We start from the raw sequence: 12,595 nt of genomic DNA on the forward strand, positions 1-12,595 counted from the left end.
CAACATGGCACATGGATACATATGTAACAAACCTGCACATTGTGCACATGTACCCTAAAACCTAAAGTATAATAATAAAAAAAGAAAAAAAAAAAAAGACTGCAGTGTAGAAATCCTATCTGAGTTCCAGCCTGCTGGTCTGCATATTTGGGGGGTCAACAATGTAACATCAATTCTTACCTGAATTTCCAGCCTGCCACCCTGCCCTATAGATTTTAGACTTGCTAGCCACCACAATTTCATGAACCAATTCCCTAAACTAAATCAATCGATTGATTGATTGCTAAGATAGATAGATGACTGACGATTGATTGATAGGTAGACAGACAAATAGACAGATAGGTAGACAGACAGACCGACATCCTACTGGTTTTGTTTCTCCAGAGAGCCCTCACTAATACAAACAAGAACACACACTCCATCTAGGAGCACCTGAACACCACACCACTCTATGAAGATGGGAAGCAGGTGGCAAAGTAGATACTGACTTGCAGAACTGAAGACAGCTCAATCTACACACCTGCAGAAGGTGGTGCTGATGAGAGGCAGCCCATTCACCAGGCAGGGCCCTGCAAAGCTTTGAAACTAGAGGCACCAGGTACTGCAGAAGGCAGGGGGTGAACTATGGGGCTAGAAACAGGCAAGTAGGTGGAAAGTGCCGATAAAGAGAAGCTAAACTCTCCAGGTTTCCACACGTCCTTGAAAGCCAGGAAACCATCCCCTTTCCAACTTTTGAGGAAGACAGAAGTTTCAACTATCTGAGGCTCTGGTTTTGGAAAAACAGATGAGTAGAGGGCATGGCTGAACAAACAGATGGAAAATAGGGAGATGATGTGAAAGACTAAGAACTGACCTGTGAGCGCCTATGCCCTTCTGCACAGCTTCCAGAACGCCAGGTTCACATACACCGGACAGGAGTATGAAGAGCCTCCTCTAGGGAATCAAACAGCCTCAAAGTAAAGGCCAGACGCTAACACTGGAGGTCAACAAATGAAAACCCAGCTCACTCCAGTCACCCTCAGTGAAGCCCAATTAACAAGCCCTACCCAATTAGCTTTATGATTCAACCTTAAATAACAACATACAGCAAAGGTACCAGATATTTAAGGAAAGCTAGATACAAAAACACACAAATAAAGGGAAGGCAGGGCACAGATGAAACCTGCAAACAAAGCAGGGTAAGAGATGATGTAGCCAAAAAGACAAAAACAGGATGTTAACAATTTTTCTAATCAGAGTTCAAGAAAGAGCTCTTGGAAATTAAAAATATAAAAATCATAATAAAAATTATGTAGAAGCTTTAGCAGATAAAAATTTTAAAGTCTCCCTGACAGATGAACAAAAAAGACAAAGACACAGATAGTAGGAAAGAAGAGATAATAAAAAGATACGATCAGTCCAGGAGACTCAACATCTGCCTAATACAGTTCCAGGGAGAAGAAACGGGGAATACAAAGGTGAGGTACACGAAGTTCCAGATTAAAAAGACCTACAGAGTGAGCAGAACGATAAATACCAAAAACAAACCCTGGTAAGGTACATCATTGTGGACTTTAGATGGTGAGACACAGAGAAAGGACCATAAAAGGTCCCAGAGAAAGAAAGAAAAACAAAGCAAAGGAAAGGAACGTGGTCAGACTTCTCAAGCACAGTGTGAACTGGAATCCTGCATGGAAATGATTTTCCTCCTAGAATTCTACATGAGCTAAAGAATAGTAAACATCTCAAAACATGTAACTTGTACGTACTCATTTATGGGAAACTACAAGATAAAGGGCTTTTCCTCCCTGGAGGCTTTCCCTGTCCCCCGCTTGGAATTCTCAGCTCCCCAATCCCAGAGTGCGGTGTTCAACCACTTAGTGTTTGCCTTCATCCTGGAGGAAAACGTGGACCATGTCTGATCACCCTTGTATTCTCCCTAAGGGCTCAGCCTGGTACATACCTAACGGAGAAAACTCAAGAAGCATCTGTTGAATCTTCATCAGCCAGGCATACCTTTTAGGCTTTCTCTGTCACTTAAAAAATGTATTCCACAAGCAACAACTGCCCCCATTTTATACTGTAATAGAGTTTTAAAATGTTTAAAATTGAAACATTCATGTGCACAATTTGAGTGCACTGGTCTTGCTTTAGTAAAGCTTTTTAATACTATCTGTTTGGAGCATGGGCGACTGCAAGGTTAATAAATTTTCTCTGTAAAGGGCCAGATAATAAATATTTTCAGTTTTATGGGCCATGTTTCTCTTCTGCAACTCTTCAGCATGGCCATTGTAAAGTGAAAGAGGCCATAGACAACATGGAAATGGACAGGCATCTCTGTGTTCCCGTAAAACTCTACCTACAAAAGCTAGCAGCCACTGGACTTGGTCCGCATGCTGTAATTCGCCGACACCTGGACGAGAGTATTGCTTTATTTATTCCCACCATTGTCACGGGAAAGAAGTTTCTTAATACCTCGACTTAGCATTAATAATTTGTTTTTTCTATTTTTCTCTCTTAAATCTATCCTCTCTCTGGAAGTTGAATCAGTACTCAATCAAAAATCGAGATTATGCTCTGAGAGACAAATTCTCTTTTCAGAATATCCCTGCTTTAAGCACTATGGGAAGGTACACTGCCTTTCTCCACTTTAAAGCCTAAGCTTCTTTTAGGTTGGATGAAAATCACTTGCTCTTTGAAATTGTGGTCTCTGCTTTTCCAATCAAGGGTGGCTTAGGCTGCCTTACAGAGCAAGCCCCATAAAAATGCTGCCATGGGGAACTGCTGTTTGCTGAGAGTTTGACACAAAAGCCCTTCAGACAAGCGTTGTTTGGCTGCTTATGGTAGATTAAGAATAAGATCCTTTGTTTCCAAAAGAAATCAATGTTTGTTCTTAAGTTCAAAGAAAACCAACTGTTCTAAGGACGATATGAGGACATGGACTCCATTCCAGCCTCCAATTATCTGCAAACACAGCAGAAGCAAAACCCAGTCTACCTAGCATGGAGAATTAGTCTAGGAGATCCCTCAGTCCAGAACTCCCCTGCCCAGTCACTCAAGTCCAGCCTATGAAATTGATTTTTTTAAGGAAAAAAAGTGTTTATATCAAAATGGGAGTCCACTTAGGTCACCCCCTCTGAGGAGCAGTCACATCAGCTACTAGGCTTCTTATTAGATACTAAGAAATTCAGAAAACAGCACCGGTGGTTTTTCTAAGTGGATATGGCACTCCCTTCAAGCCAATCACTAACCTGTCATTTAAAAAAAGGAGAAAATAAATGAAAATACTACCATCAAAGCCTACAGACTGGGTAGAATTCTGTGTCTGCCAAGTAGTAAAAATGTGTAACATTTTAAGTAGCATCATAAGCAAAGGATATAATTGCCTCTGCCAAAAAGCTTGCCTAGCACAGATCAGATGTCAGCCACCCATTTGACAAGGCAGCCGAGAGCCAGCCATGTCAGAAAATGCTTCCTGGTGGTTGGAAGGGAGGGTGTGCATCTAAAATCAACATTTTTGTGGGGTCCAGCTTCTAATCTCTGAGGTCCAATAGTCTGACAGCTTGAGATATTCACATGACAGCTATTTCGTTCCCAAGTTCAAATGCAACAGTAGACAGTAAATTGTGCTACAGTCCCCTACCAACCATTCTAGAAGTCAGTATTAAGGTTTTCCTTAGCGTTTCACTTCTTAGGTGCTTTTAATTTCTGAAGCCCCTTAAGATTCAGCACCATGTCTTTGGGAGGACAGAAAGTGACAGGAGGGAGAAGGGAGGAATGAAAGAAGGAAGAGAAGGAAAGGAGAAGAGAACAAAGGGAGAAAAAATCTAAGAGAACTTTAGTGACCCTATCAGGAGACAGATGGAGAGCAGATGGGAGCTGATCCCAGGTGAATACTATTCCAGGTACCTCTAAACAATGCCAGCATGGGACTCCCTGGAAACAAGGAGACAATAACTCAATACAGCAGGAATTCCTCCAGCTGGTAACTACAAGGCCTCCAAAACAGGTGCTCACTTAAAATGGGACTGCATAGAGAAAAAAAAACATATTTAGGGAGGAAGCAACTCCAAAGGGGTGTTCTGCCTTAAGTAACAGGAATGGCTAGAGCCTATAAGAACCTTGAGCTTTTTTTTTTTTTTTTTTTTTTTTTTTGAGATGGAGTCTCACTCTGTTGCCAGGCTGGAGTGCACTGGCACAATCTCGGGTCACTGTAACCTCTGACCCCCTGGTTCAAGCTGTTCTCCTGCCTCAGCCTCCTGAGTAGCTGGGATTACAGGCATGCGCCACCAAACCCAGCTAATTTGTGTGTGTGTGTGTTTAGTAGAGATGGGGTTTCACCATGTTGGCCAGGATGTTCTTGATCTCCTGACCTCATGATCCACCCGCCTTGGGCTCCCAAAGTGCTGGGATTACAGGCGTGAGCCACTGCACCTGGCCGAGCCTTTCTTTTATAAGGACACCTACCACTGGGCTTAGGGCTCACCCTAAATCCAGAATGATCTCATCTCGAGATCTGAACTCAATTGCATCCGCCAAGATCCTTTTACTTTTCGTTTTTCTTTTTTGGCACGTAAAACAGTGTTCATTCTTTCAAATAAAAATACACATAGTGAAAGGATTACGACAGTCAAACAGGTTACCATATCCATCTCATCACATGGTTACTTTATTTTTTTGTGATGATAGCACCTGAAATCTACTCTCTTAGCAAATTTCTAGTCTACAATGTCATATTATTATCAACCAAGACCCTTTTTCCAAATAAGGTCACACTCACACGTTCCAGGGGCTGGGACTTAAACGTATCTGTTTGGAGGCAACTACTCAACTCATCACAGTTTCCAACAAACTAGAGAAGAAAATTCGTTATTTACTTAAGTAAACATGGACTGTAAATGTTTTGTTGTATTTGATCATTGAAAGTCCCAAGACAGCAGGAATTCCTCCAGCTGGTACCTACAGCTATTCCCGTCAGAGCTGGTGTCCTTAGACAAGTTACCAAGCCTGCCTGATCCTCAGTGCCCTTATGTGTAAAACTGGGACAATCCCCCACCTGGTAGGTTGTTGTGCAAGTTGACAGTGATTCACTTAGAGTGTCTGCCCCCAGCTAATGTCTCGTTGACAGGCCCTAGTCTTCGACGGCTCTGAGCAACATGTTCAACAGCCACTCCCCAGGAAACAGCGTTCAGTTATTTCTTGATTCAGCATTAGTAGGATGTGTCTCAGGTATTTAGGGAAAAAAGAGACTAAAATAGCAGGCTTGCTAAAGGTAAATAATAATCAGACTTGTGGGAGAATTAAGGACTTGGCATCATGAGAAGAGCCTGTCCTATTCAAGATAGTCACCTGTGACCGTAGTTCTCCAATTATCCTAGGAATCATCAACTTAAATACACCATCTGTCACTACCTGGGCACTCCCCAGGACACGAGCTGCATCTTATTTATCTTTGCATCCCCCATGCCTGGCACAGTGCCTGGCACCTGAGTCATGCAATATGAACTGACGGATGGATGACAACACAAGCCAGAATGCTCAGGAAACTTCAGCTCTGATAATCAATAATCATGAAGATAACTATTGTTTATTGAAAGTCACAATACTAAGTGCTTTACATATATTGCATGGATTAAATAAGATAATTCATGTTACCATTTTGGCATAGCTGCTGCTCCAGAAATGTGAGCGATCATCACCACTTATTTTAATCCTCATTCCAACCAATAATGGAGGCATTCTTATTCCCATGTTACACAGCAGGAACTGAGGCACAGGGAGGTGAAGTCACAGATCTAATACCTGGCAGAGCCAGGGTTTGTTAGACTTCAAAGACCTGTGTCCTTTTCAGCTACACTGCACTGCTTCTGATTCACAGTATTAAGTCTGTTTTAAGGCGTTCACACATCTATAGTCAGACTATAAACTGGAGGCATGGGGGGACGTAGGCATGGGGGGGACGTATATGTATATGCATGTACATATGTATGTATATGTATATATGTACACATATGTGCTATATATTTGTGTACACACACACGCAACACCTGAATTGAAGAAATAGAGAGAACAGTGACTTAAACAATGGAGGGTCCCAGGGAGCATAGAGAATTCCCTTGTCTTGAATCATACTGTGCAGGGGTAAAGCATCACATGTTACGCTCTGCCAAGCTGATGAAAGCATCACATACAATGTTTTATAAGCTCCAGAGCCTCATCCCAGGCTTATTACTTCCTGTTGAATAATCTTGTTTTTAAGCCAAACACCGTAAAGTGAAGAAAAATGAACTGCGCTTAACATTCCCGTACCAGTGCTTTTCTCTGCACCTAAATTCCCAAAGACAGTGAGCAGGAAACATGACTGGGGGCATTAAGAGCATCCCAGCCATGAACTTACAGGAGGAATGGATGCTGGGGAAGCTTTTGCGGCCCTCGGACACCAGATCGGGGTCACCTGTGCAATGCATTTCCGAGTTCATCACTCCATCTGGAAAGCAGCGGTAAAAGAAATCGGGGCGAGGTCTACAAAAGACACCATGGACATTTTCAATATAAAATGCTGCCATCACAAATGACCCCAGGCTGACCCTCCCAACTCCCCAATGCCCCCAGCTCATTCCTCAGCCCCCTTGGCTGTCAACACTGGAGCTCCCCACGGAATACTCTAGACACAGCCGTTTGGGGAAAAGCTCAGGTTTTGGTGTCAGAGAAATCTGAGTTGGCGCTCCCACATATCACGTACTCACTTTATGACCTTGGGAAGGTCACTTGGTCTCCCCCAGCTTCAGTTTCCACATCTGTAGAAGGGGGAAATCAATACTGACCCAAAGCTGAGGTCCTGAGGATAGAGTGACATGACTTACAGGAGGCACCTAAGCAGTGTCCTCTGGCCCAAGTTCCTTGTTTGACAGGTGTGAAAAGGAAGGCTTCATGCCACCCGTGGACTAAAAGTTACTTCCTGTCTTGATCTACAGCTCTATTGTTGGATATTGGCATGGATTGCTCAAATGCCAATCTATAGGTCTCATCCTGAAGAGAACAATAAATAAGTAATCGTATTAATCTACCACTCTGCTGCTTGATCTATTTCAGAGGTTGCCTCTGGGATCCAAGACTCCAGGCTCCTCGTGTCCATATATCCTGAATTTGGGTGGCCACTTGCCCTTCCTGAAATGGCAGGCCTCACCTGGCCTCACTGAGAGACCTTGAACACCCAGCTCCATGATGCAGAAGACACAGTGCCCCAGGTTGGCCTCTCTGGTCTAGGACATGGGAAAGAGACCTCTAGAGGCACATGGGGTGGCCCTGGGCCTGAAGTCGAGCCTCCTGCAGCAATCACAGCTGCAGGAAGTCCTGAGTGCTTACTGGGCTTCAGACACAGTGCTAAGCTCCACACACCCACTGTGCCATATAATCCTTAGGAGAACCCTGAGGCAGAGCCTGGAGCTGTCTGTATTTTACAGGTGCAAAAATGAAGGCTCTTCATTGCTCAAGGTCACACATATCCAGTAAGTGGCAAGGACAAGCTCTGAATACCAGTGCCTGGATCTTCATGCTGACACACTTCACCCCATGCTTTACTGCCTCACTCGAATGAGGGTCCTCACACAGGTGGGTGATGGCATATCACCTCACATTCATACTCAACTAATATTTGCTGAGCACCTACCACGGGTGAAGCTTAGCTAATGTTGGAAACACAGTGCCTGCTTTCTGAGCACTCCAGGTCACAGTCTTGATCACTGGTCCTTCAGCTCTGCAACTCAGGTGGGGCCTAAGCAGTCTACCAGAACAGCTGGGGTACTGTCTCTCTGGTACTCAGCCAGTGTTTCTCCAAGTATGGATGTCCACCTAATGCACCAGAACCTCAGAGGGGCGAGGCCTGAGAGTGAGCACTGATCAGGGCACACAAAGTTAAGGGAACACAGCAGCAACAGGCCATGTACTACCTGATTTTTATCTATCTCCTGCCCCCTCAGTCCCTGGCCTGCATCCAGTAGATAAAATAAATACTAACGTTCTAAGAGGGGATCTAGTGTGTCCCAGGCCAACAGCCAGCTAGAGTTAGTTAGGTCTTGAATTTAGATGTTTTGACTGCTCATGTCTGTAGAGACCAGCTCTTCACCAGAGAGAGCAGTCAGAAGAGAAGGAAAGATAAATGGAAAACAGAAATCATTTCTAGGGGCAGTAAGAGAAATGTGCCATAAGCCCCAAGGCTCAAATGCCAATCCATATGTCTCTTCCTGAAGAGAATGATAGGTAAGTAATCCTACTTATTTATTAGAGGCCAAAACTGACAAGTGAATGGGTGTCAAGGAAGGCCCTGGGCTGGCAGGGGAAGGATCTGAAAACGCCAGCAGTGAGATTTGTCCCACAAGAAAGTATGGTCAGTGGCCCTTCCTTGACAGTGATCTGCTTGTCTCACAAGAAAGTATGGTCAGTGGTCACTTCCTTGCTACTGATCTGCTTTCTAAAATAGTGAGTTCGTAATTCAAAGGAAAGATCTGTGCTAAGGATGGAAAGCTCAGAAGGACAACGATTTAAGGGAGACTAGATGAGCTCAAATCTGTCCCATCCAGTGTCCTCTGGCTCCGCTTCCTATATAGATGACCTTGATAGTCTAAGTCACCATTTCATTCTTCTTGGAACTTACCTTCCCACTATTAATTTAATAGTGTTTGTGCAGACTCCATTCAAAGCAAGAGCCAAGGACACCGCTACAAAACAAAACCAACAGACAGAAAAATAGCAAGCTGGCTCTCAAATCAAAATCATCATCATCATTATCATCATCATCACTGTTACATTATAATACTATAATACTATTTAATGACCATAGAAATATGAATGAATACTTTGAAAACAGAGATACGTTTGGGTTGCTAGAGCAAAATATAATTATGCCAGGACTTTGGAGAGTGACTCATAAAATCCTAGGCCCCTGTGACATGAAATTTATCTCTCCTCCTTGACTGAAATTGTCACAATCACAGAGGAGCTCATCTATCATTTTCTGGCCTGATATGAACAGATTTAATACCACAGCATGTAGAATTTCTTTTACTGGTAGCAAGAAACATAATTTTTTTATTTCCTCCTGGCAACCTTCTCAGGCATAATTCTAATCAGAGCGGCTGCTGGAAAGGACATTCCCACTCGGCAATTATCTCATTATTGACCCATCACCGGCCGACAGCTGTCCATTTGTTATCAAAGAAATCACTGTTTCTGCGAAGGCGCAGAGTCCAAAAGCCTCACTGGGTTTGGAGAAGGTCTGCCCAGGCGGTGCTTTTTGCCATCTAAAACAGCAAGAACTTCTGGGATACATTATTTGACCATACAGGGCACAGGGACTTTCTCCAAACAGTTTGGGAAGACTTTGCCAGGTGCAGCACAGATTGTCCCGAAGGCGGCAGGTAACATGAGTCACAGAGCTTTCACTGCAAAAATCTTGCACTTCTCTCCTGTGGTTTATCAAGAGTGCGTAAAAGGCAGAGTCATCACCATCAATGTGATAGAAGGTCAAATGCCTCACAGAAGCAATACAAACCTATTGATGCCCCATTCCAGTGCTTTGTTGAATAATAAAGCATGTGAGCTACCATTTCCCTTTGGCAAATATTAACTGTTCGATACTAGCTGAGATTTATATAAGAATATAGCAGTGAATGAGGGCATTTTCAGGAAGGAGCTGCCTAGGGCAATTCACGGCCCATCGAGAGAGACAAATGTGTTGTTCTATGAGCAGAAAGTACTGTGGAATGGCCAACATGGTCACTAAGAGTACGAGCCACGGAGATGGGAACACAACCCACCTGCTTTTAACAAGTTATCTGAAGCAGAGAGAATGGGAGGGACACATTCAAATGAACATCCTTGTCAAATGGAAACAAATCACCTAAGTGTGAGATGGGGGCAACTGGCCATATCTGAGTGTGGCAGAAAAGAGGGACAGGCCACAGACTTGGAGGGCAAAGCGTGAATCAGCCGCACAGCACTGCCATTAAAACACTGAGCATGCAATGGGGGTGCAGAAATTGGAACTGAATATGAGGGAACTTGGAAAGATCCACTGATTGCATTCCGAACACATAGATCCTTCCTTCCTCAAATGCCAACTTCCCTTCTCTCTGGCAAGCTCAGAGCGCTGTGGAGAGGCCTGTCTCCAAGAGGGGAGAGCAAATTGTCTGGGATATCTTTGCCATATTCTCTCCACAAACCCTGATAATTAACGGGTTGTGAGATTGCTGCAAAATTACTGTGGTCTTTTCTCTGTTAGGGCTGGCCTGCCACGCTCACTGCTGTTTTCCCAGTGGGGCTGGACTCATTCTCATCCTGGTCCTAGCATGGCCTCTCTGGGAACAAGCATCCCTAGCCAATTCCCTATCGCCCCACGTAAATCTTGGTGAACTTCATACACAGCCACATGGATCACTTCCCCAGCCTCTGAGCCTGGTGGGCTTATCGCAGCACAGAGCAGTTCTTTAAAAAGTCCGAAATAGCTGAGCTGGAAAATGTATGGATATGATATAACCACCTACAGTTGGCACCTTTCCTGTCTAATCCAAACACCTGAAGGAAACAGAAAGGTAGGAAGCTGGTGATGATATTTAACATGGAGGTCATTTCAGCATTCTAGAAGGAACCCAAACTGCTTAATATTTTTATTGGAATAGCACAACCCTCCAGGGATCAATGCAGGAGCCCCTCATTGATACCAGAGAGAAGGCTGTGCTGGGATCAGACCCATGAAAGGCTGGACAAACAGGAAAATAAATGGCCCCCATCAGGAATACTTGTTCATTAACAATAACCCAGTGGGTCTGATTCATAAGGGCTGTTCTCTTTTCACAGCATCCCACAGCACTGTGGGTTTGAGAGAAGAGTCAAAAAGACAAACCATACTGTGTCTGATAAAAAATTTCAAAGCAACATGTCCCGTGAGTCGGCTTGTAAGCAGCCTGTACTCAAGACGCTACTGGTTATAAGCATTCCAGGGGATTAGAGGGCTTTTGTTGTTACTTTTGTTGTTGTAGGAAATTCAGCACTATCGTGCTTTTATAACAGAGTTCTCTATTATACAGACCTGACTGTTCTGCAGCCTGAATTCCTAAAAGCCCAATGCTGCATGGGGCAAACCTCACTCCTCTCATCCAATGCCAGATGCACAAACATGGCCACTGTTTACCTGGAGATGAGGGCAGCACTTGGGATCCAGGTTTGGAAGCCTGGGTTAAAGTCTGCCGAAGACATCTGAGTAAAGAAGCATGCTGAGAACTAAACCTCCTGGTCGATAGAGTCCTGAATTCCAGACAACACTGGAAAATCTACACCCAGTTTTCTGTCCTTGGCTTTTAAAGATCACCCACTCCCACCCCCTACTTCCAAGGCTGCTTCCTAAAAGTAGTGATTAAAAAAAAAACTCTACACACAATGGGAGGCTGTTCATCATTTTTGTAGGGCAGGCTGTCATTTATTTAGGCAAACAGAACATCCAATAATTCCACCTTCTCTGTTAACATATAGGAGACAGAGTATGATGTTCAGTTTTGAAATGTCACCCTAAGGGAGATTTAGCTGAGAATGAAAAGTCTGGAGAAGGCAACTGTGAGCTACTTACTGCTGTGACAGCAGCTGCACTCCAAAACCCAGCTGACAGTGAGAACCATAACCATGAAAGACAGTTCTCACCCACAGTCACTTATATTGAGACTCCATGCCAGGGGAGCCACTAGAATAAAGAATGAACTAAAGGGATTTCCAAATGAACTGAGGGGGCTCCCAACAGCACTTTTTGGAGACTATGGTGATATCCATCCAAACACCGCCCGGCCACTCAAGCCATGTGTGGAGGGACACCTACCTGCATCCTTGGAGAATGTGACCTTGTTCCACCTCAGCTGAGGAGACTGAAACCTGTGACCAAAAGTCCAAGCCACGCAAGGGCAGCCTGCAGTACACACCTGACCTGAGGGAGGGCATGGACAGGCTGGCCAGGGACTCATGGCTTCTGTGTCCAGGCTGGAGAAATGAGCTGAGCCAGAGACTCTGTCTAGGAAGTCTGGACCAAGAAACACAGTGAAGCTTGGTGGGTGGGCATCGAAGTTGAACAGGCAGACAGATTTGTGGCAGAAATCACCACCACTGCAAGCCCAAGCCTCACATAAACCAGACATGGGGCAGCAGAAACAAAGTTGAGGCAGAGGAATCAGGCTGGGAGTGTGATGACAAGAGGCAAGGCACATTGCAGTGGTCATGAGCCAAGAGGGAGGTCTCCCCTCCTGATGGCCCAGCTCCCCATTCCAGTCCCTGTGAGATGCCTCTGAACTTTTCCCCCTTTTTCTTGGATGTCTGTGAGATTGCTTATCAGAGCCCTGTAATTAAACCCCTAATTTATTTGAGCTAATTTGAGAGGGATTCTGTTCCTTTCAGGTAGATAAGGCCTAATAGGAGCCTGGTTATATAGGAAGTGTTCTCTGTGCTGCTTTAGGGCAGAAGCTGCTGCTTGTCCCACACCCCCTAGATGCAGCTCTCACACTCACTCCCTTACCATGGAAAAGGGAGGACCATATTTTGCTACATTTTCATTTCCCCAAAGCCCGATAATTAACAAACA

At 44.4% G+C, this 12,595-nt stretch overlaps 1 protein-coding gene across 10 annotated transcripts in view; it reads right to left on the reverse strand.

Moving 5' to 3' along the window:
- The window catches only part of PLPP4 (phospholipid phosphatase 4), a 154,178-nt gene that overhangs the window by 79,628 nt on the left and 61,955 nt on the right, over nucleotides 1-12,595 (reverse strand). For 6 of the 10 annotated variants that reach the window (XM_058435954.1, XM_032176341.2, XM_058435952.1 and 3 more), the window contains 2 exons: nucleotides 8,633-8,696; nucleotides 6,377-6,501 (listed from right to left, as the gene is read on the reverse strand). The exons of the other annotated variants lie outside the window; for them this stretch is intronic. In XM_058435954.1, the coding sequence (XP_058291937.1) occupies nucleotides 6,377-6,501; nucleotides 8,633-8,696 (189 nt within the window). The remainder of the gene's footprint in view (nucleotides 1-6,376; nucleotides 6,502-8,632; nucleotides 8,697-12,595) is intronic. 10 annotated transcript variants of the gene reach the window in all.

Source organism: Hylobates moloch, unplaced genomic scaffold (genome assembly GCF_009828535.3).
Source record: "Hylobates moloch isolate HMO894 unplaced genomic scaffold, HMol_V3 SCAFFOLD_3, whole genome shotgun sequence".
Classification (NCBI taxonomy): Eukaryota; Metazoa; Chordata; class Mammalia; order Primates; family Hylobatidae; genus Hylobates; species Hylobates moloch.